Source organism: Numenius arquata, chromosome 11 (assembly GCF_964106895.1).
Source record: "Numenius arquata chromosome 11, bNumArq3.hap1.1, whole genome shotgun sequence".
Taxonomy (NCBI): Eukaryota; Metazoa; Chordata; class Aves; order Charadriiformes; family Scolopacidae; genus Numenius; species Numenius arquata.
In genome coordinates, this window is record NC_133586.1 from 4,966,596 (window position 1) to 4,988,658 (window position 22,063).

General features: G+C 44.6%; 1 protein-coding gene across 1 annotated transcript; it reads right to left on the bottom strand.

Annotated features, from left to right (window-relative positions):
* Positions 1–5,877: 5,877 nt before the first annotated feature.
* On the bottom strand, positions 5,878–15,161 carry ARRDC4 (arrestin domain containing 4). Its single transcript, XM_074155630.1, has 8 exons — positions 14,679–15,161; positions 13,451–13,517; positions 13,020–13,167; positions 11,112–11,214; positions 10,127–10,383; positions 9,379–9,541; positions 8,688–8,842; positions 5,878–8,572 (listed from the first exon to the last, which is right to left on the bottom strand). The coding sequence occupies exons 1-8, from the start codon at positions 15,025–15,027 to the stop codon at positions 8,516–8,518; spliced, it is 1,299 nt and encodes a 432-aa protein (XP_074011731.1). The 5' UTR covers positions 15,028–15,161; the 3' UTR covers positions 5,878–8,515.
* Between the last annotated feature and the right edge of the window lie 6,902 nt (positions 15,162–22,063).

The window sequence follows — 22,063 nt, forward strand, 5'->3', positions numbered from 1 at the left end:
CTTAAGAGTCCTGCACGAAACTGCCACGTTGCGAGCAACAGCCCATGCGAAAGGTCATGCGAGCTTGGTGTCCTTCTGAGAAATCCAGTGGAAACAAACCCCAGCAACACAGAGACTTGATTCTCCAGAGATGTGGCACTGTCTTTGAAGACGCCTCCACTAGTAAATAGCGATCTGGGCTTCAGATTTTTCCAGTCCTCAAATCTTTCATGCTTTTGCTGCACATCTTAAATAAAAGATCTGCTAAAGAAGAAAGTACCTCTCTTAGTGTGACCTCTGAACTAGGTACCTGTACAGCTGTGGGACTGGTGGTTCCAATCAGGTGGATGCAATTTTTGCATCAAATGTTGTTTCCCCTTTTATAGCTCACAGGCAGCAGATGTTTCTCTCGCCTTGTTAGGAGCTGGTGGGCAGAGGTCTGCAGAGAAAGCCAGGCTTTGTTTTTCCCTCTGCCTGGCCGGCTCTTGCACCAGGGTGACCTTGACCCTTCCTGGGCTAAGGGAGGTCAGTGTATAATTGAGCCTTGAACCCAAATACGTAAAAACAACAACAGGAACAAAACTCCAACCAAAACCGCAAACCAGTCATTACCTAACTTGTCTGTGGAGCAGAGAGTCCTGTCCAGTATACCGTACTGCCTCCTTCCCAGTACTTCTCTGTAAACACCATTTACGTTGTGTGTTTATACAATCCATATGCTCCTTGCAGTTCTGCGATACCTTCACTTGTTCCACCCACTGGACTAGTTGTAACAGGCCCTACGTTACGGGCTTTTTGTTGCTTGCTAGCTTTATACACCTGCAGTTTCCTGGTTTGTATGTCCAAAGAGGTTTTGTAGTCTTTAATTTAATATTATTCATAGATTTTATTGAGTATTAGTTAACTTTGTAAAGCACCTTAATGGGCATTGTCTTTTTAATTATATCCCGCAAACCCTATGGAAACAAAGGAAAATTGACCCAATTTGTTATAGTTGGTTTACAAAGAGCCTTGAGGTGACTGAGCATCACTTTCCCTTTTTATTGTATTTCACACATTTCCCAACTCTTGTCAGTTCAGATCACACCTGACTTCTCTTTCCTGAAGCAGCCTCCGCATGCAGCGTGGCAGCCCCTTCTCCTTCCAGCCTGGAGCCAAACCCCAACATCTTGTCAGTTATTTGAGGCAGGAGGGAGAAGAACTGACATAGTCTCATGGAGTTTGCTTTTCCTGCTGCTCACTGGAAATGTGCAAAATGCTGTTTTTCTGAATGCTGCTGTGAAACTTTGCCTGTGCTCGTGAGTCCAACGCTTTGCACACAGTGCCTTGCCCCAAAACGATTCCTGTGAGCTCTTCCCAAGGCTACAGTGCTTGCTCCCACTGCCCTCTTGTTTCTTTGTCCCTCTGTCACACAAACCTGCAAAATACGAGAGAAACTCTCCTCTCCCAGAAACCTGGGTGGACGCCTCTCCTGATGCCGGAGCCTATGCCTGCGTTTCAGCTGGAGGCTGCTGCTGTCACAGCACTGTCTCATCATAAAGTTTGGCTATTTCCTACAATCATCTTAAAAAAACCCCTGTCAATCCTGTTGAAGTTGTGATGCTGTCCCATCTACCGTGGAAACAGCCAAGAAGTAGTTTTTACAACTATATGACTACACAAAGGCTAAATGACTTTGTATTGGTTAACGTATCTTCTTTCTGCAGCAAAAGCTGCCGTGAGCGCTGAGATAATCTCTGCCCTTTTCGAGGTATCCATCAAATGCTGTCTGGCGCGTCGGTGAAGTTGTGAGATGCAGCTCTGGTTTGTATCGTTTTAATATGTTTGAATATCAGCTACACCGTATCCTGGACGTGGCGTTAATTAAACAGAATGGCCCTGCTTCAGGCCCCAATGGACAAGCATCCACATGGCAACTGTGAGCCTTGTCGGCAGCAAGAGATTAAGGAATTAATTGGCAGGGTTAATCTCCATGTCAGGGTTGGAAATGAATTGTTAATTTGTTTGGTTGAGTGTAAAGTCCTCTCCCAGCAATGGCAGGTGGGATCACATGAGAAAAAGCCTGCGAAGCTGCCCTTCCTGGGGACCTTTCTATTTAACACCTCCTGCAAACAGAGCTCTCAAATGCTTTGCCCCCGCCGTGTGAGACTCCTGCGCGGGGTCGGAGGAGCAGGTTGTGCCCGTCGTGCCCCTCGCCTGTAAGCTCCGTCCTTGCCGATGACAGCAGGGCCGGGAGCTGGGAGAGGGGCTGGCTGCAGCTCGGGAGGGCCCTTTCGCATCACGGTTTTTCTCTCTGATCTTTCTCCCTTCTGATGGCTGCACTGGAGATACTGGGTCAGGCCAAGCTGCTCTGGGATCTGAGAGAGAGGGAGAGATGCGCTGACACCGAAACGCTGCTGTTGGGGCGAGTGGTACCAGCCTTGCACACAGCGTGCAAAACTTGATAGGTCTGTGGGGACACTAAACCCTCTCAGACACTTCTCTGCTCCTCCAGGACGCTGTAGGACGAGAATTTGTCAGATCAGTTCATGCGTTTCCCTTTCTGCTTTCATTTTATACTCAAGACAGCAGAATATTTTCCATTTTATTATCTTTCTAATCTGTTAAGGCTAATGTATTGGTCACATCGCATTAAGACGTGGGATAAAAGCACTTCAGGGCTTAAATTATTTAAATGAAAATTTAACTTTTTGTCACTTGTGCTCTCTATTGTGCATTGATTAATCTAATTAGTTCGGCAATAACAATCACTTTCTTCTTATGCTGTGCTCTGATCTGTTGGTACTGACACAGCCTGATTCTAGATGTGACATCAAATATGACTGCCCTGTACAGACACCTGGGATCTTCCTGGGTGTGCAATGATCCTGTTTAAGACCTTGCAGTCAAAATACGACCCTGTTGCCCATCCTTCAGTGCCCACCATCAGCTCTTACACCTACTTTTGCGTTTTCCCTGAAGCAGGGCTGAGGAAAGCATGTGTTCGTGTTCCCCAAAACTGAGGTGTTGCTGTCACAGGCACTGCAAGGTCTCGCCTGAAGATGTGTGCGACAGAAGGTCATGGTGCGATTGCAGGCTGATCCGCTGAAGTTAATTTGTAAGAAGTCGCTATTGTACGTACGCAAGATAAGCTTCTCATTTTTGGAAAAGCCTTTGTGTGTGTACACAAATATCACACAACCGGGTACTGAAATACAGGCACAATCACCTTCTGTTGTTGTCTGTGACAGTCAGTGGCGAGCCACCTCGCTGTGCCCAGCGCCTGATTGATGGGGAGGCTGATGCTGTTCCAAGGCGCTGTAAAATAATGAGAGTTTTTCATAGCCAAAAATAATATTTGGCTGGGTTTAGCCTCTGTATCTGCATCCTGTCTGTGCACGTTGTGTGTCACCGTGTCTGACACCAAGTCTTGCCAGTAACAGGAGTCAGGGGGGGTTTGGTGTGTGGGTTACATCCCCTCCCGGAGGAGCGCTCGCTGCTGGGTCTGTGTCCTCTGCCTGACACCGACCGCTTCTCCTTTCCATACCTGCCCCATTTCCCTCCTCATCCAGCATCCATCCCACACCTGGGACTGCCTTCCGTTTTTACCTCTGTTCTCCTTCTATCTAATGAGACTAGAAATGTCTTTATGCTGCGTTCCCTGTCTGTGTGAGCCTGCAGGTGCTGCCAGCTGGCTCTTGTGCTACGAGCAAAGTATCAACGCGCAGTTTTGCCGGAGAGGGGAGAGCAGGAAAAGGGTGTCCACAGAGGCCCGGGACACTTCAGTAAAGCTAGAAGCAAAGCAGAAAGGCTGGGCTGATGTTGGGGTGATGCTTTTTGTTAGGCTGTCAGTTGCCGAGTGCCGAGTGAAAATACGGTTGACATGATACTTACTTAGGTATCCTTAATCTGACTACAGACATTTGTTTTTGAGACCACAAATAGTAAGAAACTACCATCAATTGACACAGCAAATATCTTGTGCATTTGCATAAAGATGTTTTTGGGCTGTTCCGAATTCTTCAGCTAATTTGAGGCAATCTATTTGTAGGTGTCTGTCAAGAACCAGCACTTGCTCCTGCTTTCACCTTGTGTTTCACGTTCTCCCCACCCTACGAGCAGCCAGATGGTTGAATGTCAGCCAAAACTAAGAGGGATTTCCTCTTTTCTTTTGAAGGGACGGGTGCTCAGAGATTTATCAGTAATACAGTTGTACTTAATCAGATAGAGTCTGTCCTGTGTAACTAAGAAGGCCCACAGCACATCGCTGGCAAAAGCAGCTACTCTGGTGAAGTCCCACTTGAGTTGCCATTTTGCATTCCATGTAAAAACTGTGCTTTTTGGGTCTGTGACTTACTGTTATTAATCAGTTGTCCTCAAGTGCCAATAATGCGGTGATGTTCCAGGACAGCTTTTGTGTACTATCATGTCATATTGATCGTTTAGAAACTCTGACCACTACATAATTTGGAACGAGGTTGTCACCCTGTCTACCCTACATATAAAATTTTAATATCAAAAGTGCATGACCGGGTTCATCATGGACGTAATTAGTTCTTTAGAGAATCTGTGCAGTAGCGGGTACTATCCGTACTGATGTTAACATTATATAATCAGCTTTAGAAAATGCCACCGTCCGAAAGCCGGTTTCTGTGTCCCTGTGCTCAGTCACTACCTGACTATAGACTACCTATACACTACCTATAGAAAATAGGCATTTCTACTGGGTTTTTTTTGGGGGGGAGTGGGAGAGCAATTGATTATCTTCAAATCAGTTTTGTCTGCAAACTGTGCTCTCCAAACACTTCTTTATTGATATATAGAGATTTTAAAAAATGAGTTAGATGTTTCCTTTTGCTGTTCAAACTGGGTGGTGAAGTAATGGAACAGGCTATGTTGCTAGTTTGGAACATGCCCCAGGAGTTGATAAAATGATCTCTGTCTGTGAATCGTGCATTTCCATGCAAACATCTGAAGTATCAGAGCTGCAAACAGAAGCCTGCGGTATCTGCTCTGTCCCTGTAAGGCACAGCACATCGTTTACTACCTGGTTAAACACTAAATATATTTTAATAGGCAATTAGTTTGTCAAGAGAAATAGTCCCCTATAAAACTTAACAGTGGAAGAAGTGGAATTGCTGCTGTGAACTAGTGATAGGATACTTTAGGCTTATTTAGTAAGAGAGGTTTTAGATTTCTAAGACCAGAATTTGAGGTTTTGCATTTTCCTGCGAGTCACAACCCCTTCTGCAAGCTCCAGTGCTTTAACACCTGACCCTGAACAGCATCTTTGCCTGGATTTCCGAAGGAGACGTTTGCCGTCTTCCCTCCGAAGTGGAAACAGGAGGATGAAAACAACCATTCCTTTTGCTGTTCCTCAACTCTTTTGGAGGCAGGACCCTCGCAGAGGTTCCAGCATCTCATTTATGGCTTAGGCGAGCTATGTGGTAGATACGATTTGTCATGTTTCCCATGGTAGGAGGGACTCTGCTTTAGTCCTTCTGTGCTATGGTTTTAAAGTTGTTCTGATCTATTTAGATCAATGAATTACATGGTAAAGATAATCTTGTCTAAAGGAAACACAATAAAATCTCCTGCAAGATTAATACATGAGATGAGAAATCCAATTAGAGCACACATCCTGCCACTTCCATCATTATGGGTAAGATCCCCGTGACTAAGACCTGTATATTACACAGTAACGAGAGGTGGGAGCAGGCCACGTTTGATAAACTTGTTCCGATTCCTGGCTATGGATAGTTCAAGGGACTAACACAGTGACAGGTGAAGGCAAAACTCCCAGCTCAGAAAAGGAATTAGGAGATTGATACATGTTCAAACTTGGTAGAATACAGGTATTTCTTGACATTCCAGCCATTTGTCTTAGAGACACCAGAACAGAACTGAACAGCACTACGTAGGTTTGACACTTTTATTAACAAAGAACCCATGGGGCTCATTCATTAGTACAAAATACAATCATGTTCCTGTATGTTAAACAGCATGGTTGTGGTTTTTTTTTATTTTGTCTCTTTTAAACTGTTTCACAGTTATCAAAACAAAGCCCCTGCATATTGAACTTATTATTGTGCAAACAGTAATTATTTTAAGGATCAATTTCTGCACTGAGCCAAGTGTCAGAGAGCAGAATTTAATCTTGTTTTCACCCCTCCTTTGAAGGGTCATGTGTGCTTCCTAAGAAACACATTATACTTGTTTGTCTTTTTTGCAGCAAACAATCTAAGGCCACAGTTTATCTGCAAATAATAAAAAACAACTCAAAGATTTTAAGAAAAAAAAAAAAAAAAGCACATCTTTACCCTTCATGCTCTTGTTTGCTTGACCATGTTTTATACCAGGTAGCACGCATCACCTATCAGGTATTACAGTCCAAAAAAGCACCTAATGTTCTTTTTAAGCTAATATTTTGAATTATTAACATGCAAGTTAATACACAGCCACATTACTTTTCAAGTAACTATAATGGTATCTGCTTAAGGAAAATATGCTTGTTCCCTTTCCAGGTGATGTGAATGAAAATCCTGCATTGATTGCATGGGCACACGCCATCACTTAAATAAAAAAAAAAAAAGGCATGAGAGCTACATCTCGAGACTTGCAGATAAATACTTATTTTTAGAATGTCCTTTCAAAAACATACACTCAAATTTTGGTTAAAGCTGCATTTGCTATAGAAGACGATACTTAAAGTTGCAACTGAAAAAAGTAACTGCAGTTTGGAAACGTGGATCTCAATCGGTTTGTCTTACACTGATGTAAAAGTAACTTGAGGTGAAGTGCTAGAAATGAGACAATGTAAGGAAGTCGTACTAAAAGAAGACTAAAAATATATATCCGTGTATGCCTGTAGAAAAAATCCCTGCTTCTTAAATGAAGACAGATGTCATAAAAAACCATTTAATTTTTTTTAAACTGCAGTTATCGATGAAATGAAGGAAACTCAGTTACTATTCTTGTAGTTCTCAGAAAGTACAATGTTTTACCACGTGAAGCACCGGGTTAACCCCAAACCCTTCTGTAAGACATATGGAATAGTTCTAGTAGTTTGAAATCCCCCTGTAGTTTAAAGACTCAACTGTAAACTGTGCATATCGAGAATGCCGTGTTTCTTCTCCTTTAATTAATCTTTTGATGGTGGCTGACTGATTCCAATTGATGCTTGGCAGGAAGCAAACATTCTACTTTAAATGAAGGCAGCAGAAGGGCCAAGTATAATGCTGTGCCTTCAACTCTTAGCAGCAACAAACTCTGTTCTAAATGACCTGAGGAAGAAAACATTAAAATATTGCACCAAAACAAAGTTAAACAGCAAAAACAAACAAGGAAACACACAAACAAAAAAATAGTCTGGATAGCAAATGACCAGTGCAGCCCCTGACAACAGATCTCTAGACAAAAATGCAGGAGTAATGAAAAGCTTTGTGCCATTATCAGAGGATTTTGCTCCCCCGATGTCTGCTTTCACTTCAGTTATAAGCTATGTCTATTCTGGGTATATTTACACCTCTCCCTACACCTCCTATCTCATTCACTAACCACAGAAACCATTTAGGGTCCCTTTTAGAACCTTGAAGTATACTGGAGCTTTAACAAGACTTTTTTTGGTCTCAAATCTGACCGTAAGTAAATATCCAAAACAGAGGTAGGCTTATAAAGGCTTCTGAATAAATAAGTATTGTCCATTTTGCTAAGTATACCTGCTGCTGGCAAAAGGCTTCTCCCTTGCCATGCTTCCCATTATCATGCTATCCATAGGCTTAAGATGCAGAAAAAGAACTCACAGTAGAAGAGGCTAGAATAATTCCCTTAAGAAATCCCTTGAAAGAAAGCATAGTGCATAAGCTCTTATCAAAGTTCAATTTTGTTTTACACACTTGTGTCTTTCATTCAGTAAATGGTTGCCTTCATGATATTGCGTAATAGCTATTCTTTCATCCATGATGTCTTTAGAATCATTATGAATGATGAAATAGTACCACTTGGCAGTTGTTAGAAGGGCAGGTTCTCATGAAATACAGAGTTATGGTAGTGTGAAGACTTCACGTTTTAGTAGTGTTCCTTTCTTGGATGCAGACAGTGCAAAACTGAAGCCCCTTGAACACTGGAATCTTTTGGAAATGTTTTCTTACCCCACATTCTGTTCTACTATGCAAGTTCTACCGCAGAAGTTTTCAACATCAACATAATTACGTAACTTCTTCCAGAGTGTTCCAAACAAAATATAAAGTATTTTTTTCTTCAGAAGATCCTTACATCTGCTTGTACTTTATGTAGTACATCCACTTTTTAGAAGCATTCAGTATTTCCAGGTACTTCTCAAGTAGCTGCTCCCACAATATCCTCTGTGCAGACTAATCCAGCAGATTCTCTTCCATCACCAAACGTGCTCATACCTCCTTCTCCATTTTCCTTTGCCTCTCTTGTACACAACCTTAAGTTTTGAAAAAGAAAACTGTTTCCTTTTTAGCTGCACTATCAGCTTAAGCAGCAGAAAGATTAAGACATTCATCACAATGATGCTCATTACAAATCCTCTTCAGAGCATGAATGAAACGGGCTGAACTTCTTCTACATCAGTTGGATGTGGATCAATCTAGAGAGAAGAAAGGCAACAATTACTGCCTATAATTCTTGCATTTCTGTACTTGGAAGGGGGGTGGTGGTTGCCATCTGACAATAAAAATACCACCTGCTGTTTATTTTTTTACCTCTGAATAAAGAGGTGGAGGCTGAAACCGGAACTCTTGTATGTAAGCAAAGACAGGACAACACAATTGTTCCTCACAGTCAATTGGTAGTGGATAAGCAGGAACATGTCTGGAGAGTTCTTCCTCAGACACTATATCAGCATAATTTGGTGGTGCTGAAACAAAAAAGATGCTACTGTCAAATTTAAAACTATTCATTCACAGCAAGACATCTCTATTACAGTATCCAAGACCATGAAGACTGGATTTATTAAATATTGTACGATTGTTATATTGTATGAAGTGCACTATGTTCATAAATACTGTTATTAGAATTATGTTTTTATTAAGTTCAGGTTGCTCAGCAGGAACACTACAGATGCTTTTCCGGCTACTCCAGCAACAAATCTGTGTTGTATCAAGATATATTCAGTAATGATTAACTTTAAGGTGTCTGCCTCCAAAGTAGAAATCCCACTATCAGAAGTTAGTTATTTCAAGATTCAGCTGAAAGTGTAAAGAGAGACTTAAAAAAGGCTGGAGTCAGGCTGTTCTCACCACTCCTTCTGGATCTTGACTGACATTTATGTGCCTCACTTCTCATGAGTCATACTTCAATGGCCTACATCCCTAGTAGTGCCCTTAAACTGGCACCACTGTCCCTCTGTGGCAGGCAGTGCTGTGCTGTGTTAGAGAGTTCAGTATGGATTACCTTCAGGGTGTTCGGGCATGGTCAGTGCCAGCCAGCTCATATCCATACTGAACTGGCTGGTAATGCTGGAGTTTCTGCTTGAAAATCCAATACATGGAATAGTGCCAATCACCAGAGGCATCTCAATCATCAATTTCTTAGCACCAGGAATATGGATATACACCTATGCGACAACCCCCAAATAAGAGGAAAAAAAAAAAAAACAACATCATGAGACCCACCGAATTGCCGCTCCTAGAAGCTACCCTACTCCCCATACTGCAGATTGGGTAAAAAATTAGGAGTTTTCTCATTCCGGATGTTTAGCTAATACTCTTGCAGCTTCCCTTATTTTCTAGCAATTTCCTTCTTTCTGTACCTTGTCTCTAGATGACATTACAAAAGACAAAGGAGGTTGACAAAGATAATTATGCACTTCACTTTCAGTCCTATCTTCCCATTTCTGAAAAGAATCACTAGAGGAACCTGTTCAGCTTGAAGTACTTTTCCCCTAATAACTTCTGCAGGTCCAAAACTAAGCTGCTGCTGCTTCCTCAGAAACATTTTTCCATTCTCCCCATTATTCTTGTCTTTCCATTTCAGAATCTCTTCATGATCTTCAGTCTCAGCTATACAGTGTATGGTATTTATTTCTATCTATTGTCCCCAAATTCAAAATCTAATAGCTGCTCAGTATAGAAAATTCTTCTGTTCCCAACTCAATGTAGTATTCAAGAGTAGGCACATTGTAATAAAACCCCATACTTACAGCTAATGAATATTCTACTCTAATAATACAGCAGTCAAGTATAGAGGGGGATACAGGCGGGATTTTCAGAGTTTTCCCATTCCAGGTATCTGTACTCCCAGAGGCAATGTGGTTTCCTCGGACATTGGCAACCATCTGACGGAAAGTTTTTGTCTTCCCACTGGCCAGGTACGTTTGTGTTTGGAAAATGGCAGCTTTTGGAACGATCAAACGAGAAGAGCAGTTCTCAATTTCTGCATAGATTGGTATGGCTTCCCCTTAAAGACAGAAAAAGTTCAATGAATAATTTCTATTTAACCAACTTTCCTCTGGGAGTATCAAAGCATGTTACGCAGCACGTACATCACCACAGTGTTATGAGAACAATACTCGTTAGTTTCCTCAAGCTAATTTTTTTTTTTTTTTTGCAGAGTGGTATCCAGGCAGAATTATAGCCACCTACTACATTTTATGTATAAACAATGATTCATTTTGAAACATTAAGCATAATACGAACAAGCTATAAAAACTTTATTTGCAAATTATGCATCAATCTTCCTTTTATATAGTACTAACTGAATTCCGGAATGTAGTATTTTATTTCCTCGACGTATCTAATGTTATCAAGGCAACAAAGAAGCTGCTAAAGCTCGTTCTTACAGAAGCGTAAACCTACACAAGCAGGACATAAAAGCCTGATTATATCCTCAATTAAGTATTTTATCTCAAATAAAAGCATTTTGTTGTTCTTTACACTCAAATGTACGTGGCTCTTCGATAGTATTACTGACTGACAGGATTTCCTTTCAATTTTTATTTCCAACGGGGGAGTGAGGGGCGAGGCAAGATGATTTTTGTGAAAGCAAGTTCATACAGATCTCAATTTACTACCTACTAAATGGAATTATTCCTTCAACTATAAAGTCTGGGCTTCACAGAGATAAAAAAAAAAAACCAAACCCTGTTAGATGTTTAATATTCACATTTTGAAGATAACTACTCTTACCATTACAGTATCCCTTCCTCTCAATTTTGGCACTGAGAGACACTGGCCCAGAGGTGAAAAACCAACAGCCAACCATCTTCTCCTGACTTCTTAGAACAGGTGTCTATAAAATATAGAGTATTTTTCATTTTATGGCATAAAGCTATCAATCACTTGCAGTTTAATGTTACGCGTATCAGTCATTGCAATCTAGCTCTAAAATCCACTTGATTCGAATCACTGTACTGCTCAATGGAACTGGAGTTTTGCCACCAGGTAAAATGGAACCAAGGTTTATCTATCTGAACGTATGGCTGTTTTAAAATCCCAGTCTGTATTTAGACCGTATCGGAGGTAACGGAGACCAATATGCATTTGAATGTAACCTGTCTTCAAAAAGATTGATTTAGCAAATTTAATAGGTGTGACTTTTTAAAGGTCTGATGGAGTACTGCGGTATTTATGCCCGTGTTCCTCAGTGCAGAAGAATGCAGAAGTCATTTCATCTGCGAGCAACTAATAGTTAAGCAGGTAAACTGCTGTATCCTTCATGAGAAAGGATAAACGTATACACACTGGGCTAAGGTGATGCATCTTCATAACTTGCAAGCCACACAACCCCCCAAAAATTTTGGCTTATGACAAACACCACCTTAATTATTCATGGAGGATTGTCACATTAAATGACATTTACACTGTTGGTAAAATTTTCATCAAACTTACAAGTACATGTGTCAAGGGTCCCAGCTAGGATTGAAGCTACTTAAAAAGATTTACTGGGCTGTAGTGCCCAGTCCATGTAATCACGAAGTCTAAAATTTGTGTTGTCTTGCAGTTCTTTGATTGTAGCCTTGGAATCCCTTAAGACAGGCACCACCTACTTCACGTGCCCCAGAGCCCTCTCCTGTGCAATAACCTGTGGTCCGCTCTTGTCCCTGCAGTACCTGGATATACTGTCTTCGTACTCCTAACATATATTGTTGGATATAAAGACTGCATTCTGCTTACAGATGTCACTGCCAAAATACTTCTCTAAGTTCTCTCTGGGCAGAAAGATTAAAATTTAAGCATATAAAGATGAAAAAAATCCTGCTCAAAACATCTCTTAGCTATGTTCACATCATGATGTTAAAATTATCCTGGCATTTTAAATAAAATAGAAATTACTCATTCATATTTAAATGAATAACCATTTAGATCCAGTTGCTATCATGAAAGTGCAAGGTATAATTTTATATTATTTTCATAATATGGGTTGAGATAAAAGAAGCCAGCTCATTAGCTTCCATCTTGCCTATTTTCTCATTACTTAATGCCTGATCTTTCTTATTACTCTACAGTATTTCTAGCGATTATTAGAAACTCAATGCTTTAATGTGGCCAAATCTGTCATAAGGAAATAACTGAAAAGATCTCAGAAGCAGCTGCATGCACACACTTAATGTTAGAAAACGACATGCAAAATGGAAGGATACGTAACATAATGGCCAGAGCATAAATGACAGGCTGGGCATGATTAATACTCTTCTATAATTACTGTTCCTCAACCTACTATTATTGTAGAGTTTAGGACACTGCAGCCCTGTGAATGTAGTTGCTCTGGTAAGAGCAACTACTTTACACTTGTGCATTATTATTATTAAGCCTTATTTATGCATCTGAAGCCTGCATAACTTTTTGGCAAGAACGTCTCTGCCAGCAGGGATGTAATCAATGGTATTAAAAAAAGCCACTCTGTTTGCTATTCACACAACCTAAGATCATCTATTTATAGAGAAAAGCTTAGGGAGCTTATATGCTTTCAGAAGTCAGAAAATGACACTCCAGAATAACATGGAAATGGTTATGGCTGGATGTGAATGCTTCTTGGAAATGATTTTTTTGCAGCTGGCTTTGAAGGGGGGGAGGAGGAGCGGAGGACCCTCTTACCAGTAAAGCTGGTGAGCTGACGTCGATATGGCTAATGACCTGAAGCTCTGTCTGTACACTTTGATCGGGCGCCGCAGGCCTCTCCAGAATCGCTTTCACGTAGTACTGAATACTGCCATACTTCCCAGTAAAAGAGGTCACCAGAGGTCTGAAACAAGCAGTCACAGAAGCATTACCCTCAGTTTGTAATTCAGTTTCAAACACCAAGGCTTCCTGTGTACATAAATGTTTACCGATTTACAGCTTGTGCTTTCAGGGCCTTAGGGAAACTGACGCAAACACGGCCCGTCTATGTAGTGGCTGATTAAGACAAATATATAAAGCTGACCTATCAGTTTGATACTAAAAAAAAAAAAGGCAAGTAAAATTACATTAAGTTCTTGTTCCACAGCAAGCAGCACAATCCCTTCAGGTTGGATTATTTAACTTACTCTTGAGGGAGCTGAAAGCTGAACGGAAACTCATGTCTTCCATCAAGAAGAATTAAGCTTTCCTCACCTGTAGGATAAAAATGAATAGTATGTTTTGGTTATTCCATAAATAGAAGAACAAAGCAGATGCTTTTATAAATTATTTATGTACAAAACACCCAGATGCAAGGGACTAGGAGCAGTTTTTATTGATCCCAGTGGGTTCTGGATTGGAGCCCATGCTTTATTTATGCTGTGATGCGATTTCAATGAAAAAATCAAGGAAACATGGGAGACCTTGAGTTTCAGTTCAGGACTCTGGCCAATTTCTAATCCAAAATGGCTTCTGGAAAGCATAACATTAAGTTTCTTTTCCTTTGCAGCAGGATGGCAATTAATCTACTATTTCAATTAATTCTGCTAAAAAGCTGCGATTTAAGGTCAGTGTTATGAAATACGTTATTAATATATATAATCTTAATATGTTCGTAGAGGGCCTACCGTAATACAATTTTTTAAAGGCTTTAATTTACTTTCGCTACAGATGAACTTGAGATGTGTTTTACCCTCAGAACGAAATGCCATTTTCCCTTTTAATTTGTCAGTGCTGCCGTAGTGCTGCAGCGTCCCAGTGACAAAGCGGCCGGGGAGAGATGGCAGCAGCCCGGAGCCCCCCCTGCTCCCCCAGCCATGGCAGCGGCGGGGGGGGGTGGCTGCTCCCAGGGCCTCCCACGGAGCGCAGGGAGACGGAGGTGCCCGGTGTTAACTCGTGGGAGAGGGAACCTCTGCAGGGAACCCCCGCAGGGTGTGGGGGACTCTGAGCTGCAGGCTCTCTTCTGGCCGCCTTCCGCATTTTGCAGCCGTTCGTACCGAGAACGGAGCGGCCGCTGGATGCGGCTGTAGGAAGCCTCCCCTGGGCACACAGGCCCGAGGTCTCCAGTGGGGAAACGATGTCCCCGCTGGCCGGGCACTCGTCCAGGCCTCACGCCGTGTCTCGGCATCTCGGCCCCGATGCCCATCTCCGCCCTCGGCCTCCCCCCTCTCGGGGAGAAGCGGCCGTTGGGCGCCTTCCTGCGGCGGGGAACACCCCCGCCCCCGGGGAGCAGGGGGGCCGTGGCCCCGGAGCCCTTCCCCCGCGAAGGAGGCGCCAGTTACCCCCGGTCCCACCCCCGCGGCCCTCACATGGCGGGGATCTTCCCCCCTCAGGGCCCGGCCCGCGCCCCCCTCCCCGCCCCCGGCCGCCCCTCACCTTCGGGCGGGTCCCGCAGGAGGCTCTGCCGGATGTCCAGGTACCGCACCTCTGCCTCCCGCCGCGGCCCCGGCCCCGGCGCCCTCACCGCCACCCCCCAGGTTCCCGCCCCGGGGACAGCGCCCGAGCTCTCGCTCCAGGCGACGCGGGCCCGGCCGGCGGCCTCCAGGCGCAGCCCGCGAAGCGGCAGCGGCCCCGCCAGCTCCAGCAGCACCTGCCCGGACACCGTGTCCCCGCTGCAGTACCCGCCGCCCCCGCCGCCGCGCCGGGCCTCGTCCTCCAGTACCAGGGCCAGCGTCTTCACCGCCCCGCCGGCCCCGGGGCCCGGGCCCGGCCCGGCCGCCGCCATCGCTCCCCGGCTGCGGGGGAAGCCTGCGGCCGCCGTCGACGGTTGCTTTAAAACCCGCCCGTCTCCGCCAGCGCCCGCAGCGGAAAGTCCCGCCCCGGCCCGCTCCTCATTGGCCACCTCTCAGCTACTCGCCCTACTATTCGCCGCGGGCTCCCCCAGGGCCCCCTCCTCATTGGTTCCTCTGCGGGCGCACACTCGGAGTGCGTCACGCTGCGTGATCGCGGCGGCGGAACCAATCGGGTGCGGACGGCCGCGCGTGGACAGCACCCCGATTGGTCGGGTGGCTGCAGCTACCTGGTGAGCAGGCCAATGGCGCGGCATGGCTACCACGTGCACAGCCTGTGGATAAACAGGCAGGGAAGGGGCGGGGCGAGCCGGCGGGGCGGGGCGAGGGGCCGGGCGGTGAGGAGAGAAGGGAGGGGCCGGGCGGGGAGGAGAGGTGAGGCCTGGGCGGGCTGAGCCGCCGTCCCTCAGCCCGCTGCGGAGGGCCCGGGCAGCGCGGACTCGGTGGGTCCCGGCCTTCCGTGTCCCACCCCCTGGCTGTAGCCACCGCCTTGACAGCCCCCTGGGGTGGTTGGCTCCGCGCCGCGGGGAGGCCTCGGGCCCTCGGTGGGCCTCGATTGCTGTCATGGCGGCTGAGGGAGTGAGGGACTGGGGCCGCCTTCCGTCTCAGCCTTTCCCTGCTGCAGCCAGGCTGGCTGAGAGCGTTACCGAGGGGTGCTGCCCCTGCCCCTTGGTTTGCCCGGGGGTTCCTTCGGGAGCTCCGTGCTGCCTGCCCGAGCCCCTTCCCCACCGGTGGGCGGGAGGTGAGGGGGTCAGTCTGTGAGGGGGCTGTCCCAAATGGCCCCGAAGCCTTGCTGTGTGCATGAGTACCGTGTTCTTCTGCCCGTTGTAAACCAAGGGGTGCCCCGGTTCAGGAGGCTGTTTCTACAACCCCCTGTTTTGTAACTGGATGGCTAAATGGCTACACCGAGTTGCACGCTGTCACACCTGAGCAGTGGGTGTAAACCTCTTCATACAAATGGTCTGTAGGTAAGATTTATCCACTAGAATAAATGCAAAGTTTGGTGTTATTTCCAATTTTTAGAAGTACAAGGTGGGGAAAAAACCCAGCATATATCAGAAAAGTGGTAGATATGTCTGTGTTGATGGGTGAGTGTGGCCAGATCCAGCAGCCCAACGTAGGTGCAGCTCCCACAGCTCCGGCCCCAGGTCCAGCCAGTGACCAACCCGATACATGTGACAAAATGAAATGTTGTCATATACTGGACAGATACTAAAATTAATTTTGCTCTAGGAAGTGTCATATTTTATGATTGTGTGAGCTGGCAGTAGTGCATCTTCCTGAAGGTGTGTGTGGTGAATAGTCTGCCAGCATTTCCATTGGTAATGAAAGAGTCATTTCCCGCTCCAAGTCACCTGCCTGCTTGAAGCTTCTGACACCTGCATCTTCCTGCATGCCTCCATCCCTCTGGAGTGCTGGACAACACCAGCCCGGTGTTTCCCAGCTGACTCAGTTAATTACTGAAATTAGCAAAAAATTTCTTCCAGACTCAGGGCCTTGCCTCTTAAACAACTGACAAGATAATGTCCGGCTTCCTCAGAATCCCTGGTATGCCTTTGTGATATCCTGTCCTGTGAAATGTAGGCTCCTATTTAGAATTACTTCTGTGATGAAGAACTTGTCCTTGCTGATAGCGAGGTAGGCCTTTTGAACACCTTTCGTTGGCTACAAGTTAATGCACACCTCCATGTTAATCAATAATAATGTGGGGAAAAGTAAAGTGGTCACAGCTGGGGTGAACTCATAGGCTTTATTTGGATCCTTGGCCACGGGTCCCCCAGTTCATGATGAAGAACTATATAACTAAAGAAAATAACGCCGTGATGGTTGTTAAAGTATTTAAAGAATTCTTGGATATTCATATCACTTTGTGCTTTTTGAAATAGTTTTCACAGAAACTGCAAATGTTGCACTGTAGTTGGGAATTGTGGTGTATAAAATTATGCTATCTTTGTTATTTTTTAGTTCAATTAAGATGATATAGCTTGAATGTCTAGTTTTGCATAAATGTTTTCCTTATATCCAGTTTTTTGCATTAGCAAGTATCAGGTTAGTTTTGTCGCCAGCCAACAGAACATCCTTGGATGTGCGTACTGAATATTTGCTTATTTGCTAAATTTGCTTAGGTACAAAGTGCGTGTGCAATTTCTTGCAACTGATACTGAAAGTATGATGCAGAGAAAAAAAACACCAAAATCTCACACCTCCCTTTTTTTCCTGTATGAATAAGATCCTGTATGAAAGTAATTAATTCTCTTAGGAATATTATGCAACCATTCATTCCCATTTATTCTTTTCAAGTGCAAATGAGCTAGATAGGGAAATGAATAAACATGGACAATTGCATATGAAAGAAAACATTATACAGAATTAGTGAGAGTTAAGAGGCTTGAATAACTTGAACAATTAGCCCATAGAGGACACAATTAATAGGAATGGTCTGTCACAGTCAGATGATACTAGTTCCAGATGATTGTTTGCCCTTTCATATACCTTTTTTTTTCCAGCAGTTTTCAAAGACCAGAACCTGTTGAAATTATGGGGCAACTGGTTTTCTCATCCACCCATCCTGAGAATACCTTCTTGTGCACGAGGCATTTTAATGGGACAACAGCAGTGAAGTTGTAGCATGAATGGTGGAAACCACCACATCACTATTTCAGTCTCTGATAAGCCAGAAGGAAGGAACAGAAGATGCACACTCAGACAGTGTGGGTGTATGTGTGCGACTGGATATTTGTGTGTGGGTGTAGGTGTGAAAGAGGAAGAGATATATTAACATTCTTGATTATATTTTCATTTAACTTATTTTGCCACTTTATTCAGGACTATGTACGAAAGAGCTGCCCGAACAAGTTAATTAATGCACAAGTTAGCCTGTAAGAGTAAAGAACACACAAAGGTCGGTCTCATTTGAGAGTATCCACAAAGCTGTGAACAGCTCTAGCAATAATCGCAGACTTTCTCTTGAAGGTGAAGGAACGAGGAGAAGATTTTCCTACAGCGGCTGGTAATACCCTAGCTCTGCCGGTTAATTTGGAAATGACGGCTGTGGTCGGATCACTGAATTTAGATGCATCTGACAGTGTAAGCTTCTATGTGTAATAATTATTTTTAAGAAATTTCAGTGCACATATTGAAAATAGGCTATCAGGGCTTGAACCTGCCAGAAGAGATTTTGAAAGTATCATATAGATTCCAAGTTTCCGTGCAGTGAAGGGCACCTGATATATAAATAACCATTTCTGTGGAAGCTACAAGATAACAATTGGTCTTAGCAATAGCAGCCTCTGCCAAGAAGGTCTCTGGTTTTCAGGGATCCAAGCTGTGACTGGGAAGGAAGTGAAAAACTTTATCAGTATTTGCTGTCCTCTTCCTGCTCGAAGGGAACTGAGACAGAGCTCTTAATCATGAGTGAGGCACCAGCATCAGGAGTTTGCCAACTAAGCCTTTCTGATCTTAATCAATAGCCTGACAGTTTAGAGAGCGAACAGCTATTTCTGCTACTGGAGAGCTTTGAGAAGTGTTTATGAGAGCTGCTAACAGCTCATTTACAAACTGTGCATTTCTTATTTGAGATTGCTGTACTGTAACATCCGTTCAAGTGTCTTTCTTATCCGATACCAAACACAACGGGGAAAAAAAACCCCAGTGACTGAGCTGCGGTTGAGTTCAGTGGAAGAGCCACGAGAGAGGCTCTGCTTGAATGGAGGCCTCACAGAGGCAGTGAAGTGTGGAAACCTTCTTTCTGCGTGGAAGGGAGGATTTGCCCGTACACCTCGTCCTTTATCTGCAAATAGTTTCAACTATCTCAGGTTGTCTGACAGGCGTTAGAAAGCAGTTGGATGAGAGCAGTGTTTATCCCTGAAAGCAGATACTGTGTACTCTTTGTAAGTTCCCCAAAAGCCCTCAGAATATGGACTTTTCTGACAGATATTACTCTCTCTGGGTTTGTTTATGGAGTCAGGACCGGGAGGGATGGGAGGCCATTCCTTTCCCTAGTTCCTGGCCTTTTCCCAATGAGTTCCTTTATCAGCGCTGTGCCAAAAATGCAGCCCTGGAGCAGAGTGTGAATTCTCCCTGGCACTCCCAATCAGCACAAGAAGGCGACGAAGGGGGATTGGTGACACTTGCTGTCACGTACAGTCTTTTATTGCTTTTATTCTATTACCAGTAATTGAAAGGTCAGCCAAATTTTTCTTAGACAATTAAGTGACATTTACAGAGAGGAGATTGCAAGGAGCCAGAGATGCTTTTCCAAAAGCTGCTGCAAACACAGTGCCCAGCTAGTCTGATATGTCACCACTGCCAAGGTGTAAAGCAGCAGTGAGCATGTTTTTAAGAATCGTGCCATACGTGGTACACTGAGAAAAGCAAATAGTGGTACTGGCCCAGGAATCTCAAGGTGCATGTTTTACCTTGGCAGGTGTTTGTTCACACAGCCCGCCAGACAAGGCGCGATTGGGTTGAAGGCCAAAGGACTAATCTTAATACAAGGTTATGTCTGGAAATGGAAATCTGGGGCAGAGTAGGGACTGAGTAGGTTGATGACTGAGAACCAAACTGTCAAGGCTCACGCACTGAGTGCTTGGTTCATCCAGCGGCCTCCTACCCTCTCCTCACCTACCAAGGGGTGGGAGAGGTGCGTCTTGACCCTGGGTTGAGAGGGCAGGGGTGGAGGAAAAGGTTGCGGTGCAAACTGCAAGGGGTCCTTTCCACTTTCAGTGGCAGCGCGGTGCGAGGACCTTCCCCCTCACCTCCAGATGAACAATCTCGTGAGGTGGCAGCAGCAAGCCTGCCCAAAGGGCAGGGATCCCTGTGTCAGTTCCCAGACCAACACACTGGGATTGCATCCCAGCACGTGACAGACCATCGTGTTGTTTCATGCAGTGGTAAAGAAAACACTTGAGTGACCTGTTGTTTGCTTAAATATTTATATAGTGAATCAGGTTGCAGGATCTGTTACAGCTAGTTCCCTTAGATAAAAGTGATCTAAATCCAGCACTCGGCTGGGTGGCACAGGACTGCTTGAGGGTGGCTTTGGCTGTTCACAGCTACTACAGGCTTTGCAAGGAGCGTGAGTAGAGAAAAATGGATGTGGTTAGAACATCCCTTCATCCCGGTGTCCCCTGAGGACAGAAAGATTTATCAGCATTAGTGGCGCCTGCACAATTAAAGTGGCCTTCTGGAAGTGCTCCTCTGGAGGAAGAGCTTCCTACAATTGTAACATGTACCCCTCTGCATTTCAGTGACTGACTTCAAAGCAAGGTGGTCAGAACTATTCCTATAAATATGCGACGAAGAGGGAGGATACAGATTTCTGTTGTTGAATCAACTCTGAAACAGCAGCTGCATTATTCATGTGTGGATCGTGGTTTGGTGTTCCAGCTCGAGGGAGTGAATAGCCAGAAAGGGAAAGGGGAATTAAAACAAACTCATTTGGGTTCTTAGTTATGTGCTGCTTTAGCTGGTTCCTTCTATGGGCTGTAATTTGAGGGTTTTGAGGGCTTTGTAAAGTGCCAGTTTTTTAATTTAAACTGAAAAAGTTTGAACTTGAGATGAACCTGAATCTCATACCAGAAAACCTCACCCTGAAGGGAAGTGCATGCCTGGATCTGAACTAGAGCATTCCCGTAAACAGGAATGTGTGCCTTGTGGTGACTCTTCAGCCCTACCAGTTCTCACCGAGCAATGACATGGGATCCTGGCTCTCAGAAAATACAGACGGCATATCCCAAATCATTGTAAAGATGGTTCCAAGTGTGCTAGTTGTTGGACAGGATCTGGTAGAAGTCACCCTCATGCTGTGTGTGGCTCTCAGCGTGGTCCAGCAACACAGCAATTAACAGAGGTAGAAATGCTCCACGTGAAGCGTGGTTTTTTTTCACACCACCATTTCTGATGGCTGCTGTTGTTGCCCAGGCTTAGGAAAGATATTACTTCAGCAGAAAATGGAGATAATGGAATGCTTTATACCAAAAGGGAACGTAGAGTAAGAGCTACAATGGATGGAAAGTGGAGTCAGCAGCCTGAGATGACATGAGTGGTTGGCAGGACGGAGCAGCCTGGGATGGCAGTCAAGCTCTGTTGATGGGAACGTGTGCTTTAACTTAGAACAGGGTTAATTTGCTTTTACTGCTAATTTGGCATGATTTGCAATAGACACGGTGTGGTTCTGTCCTTAAAAAGATGGGTGTGTCATGAGGTGCTTACGCTTGATATCAGATTATTGGATGTTATAAGAGAAAGGATGATGTGAGGGAAGTTGTACAAATGCATTCAGATACTCGATCTTCTACGCCTGGAGTAGTGGAAGTTGCTTCCTGACATGGAGCCTCTTTCCATGAGGGAAACGCTGAGGGAGGGTTTGGAGTTTCACAGTAACTGCCCAGAGTTAAGTCCATGTAGTCAAGCTTCCCCAGTATCGCAAGCGCTAAGTTCTCCTTGCAGGCTTTTGCTCAAGCTTAAAGGCCCAGCCAGTATTTCAGTTATCGTACAGTTACAGTGCCTGGCACAGGAGGAAAAAAATGAAAGCAGGGCACCATCACTGGTAAGGTGGATGGAGGTGAGTTCTCCCCGCATGGTCCCATCAAAAGATCAACCTGGATGGCAGAAGGCGGCAGAAAAGCAAGCGTATCTCAAAACAACCCAGCTCATTAACAACCTTTCCCTAAAATCTGGTGACCAGAATAACCTTGGACCTGTAAGCAAGGCATATCATCTGGTCAACCAAGGATATTCTTGGTGTCACAAGAGAGGACGTCGAGCTCCTGCCTCCAGTGCTTTGGAGGAAGGTGGAACACCCTCAGCGATGGAAGCTGGCTGACAAACCGAGGGGGAAAAATCCTCTTACATTTATGGGTAACCAGCTGATGCTGCAAGGCAGGAAATCTGATTATAATTATTGTCTTAGGGTAAAGCTGCACCTTTTATGAGCATGTCCCATTATGGAAGCGAGTCTGAATCTCTCTC

Coding starts and splice junctions, on each gene's coding strand:
- ARRDC4 (XM_074155630.1), bottom strand. CDS start 15,027: ATGGCGGCGGCCGGGCCGGGCCCGGGCCCCGGGGCCGGCGGGGCGGTG. Junction 13,518..14,678: donor CCTGCGGGACCCGCCCGAAG/GTGAGGGGCGGC, acceptor TTTATCCTACAG/GTGAGGAAAGCTTAATTCTT. Junction 8,843..9,378: donor CATGCCCGAACACCCTGAAG/GTAATCCATACT, acceptor TTTTTGTTTCAG/CACCACCAAATTATGCTGAT.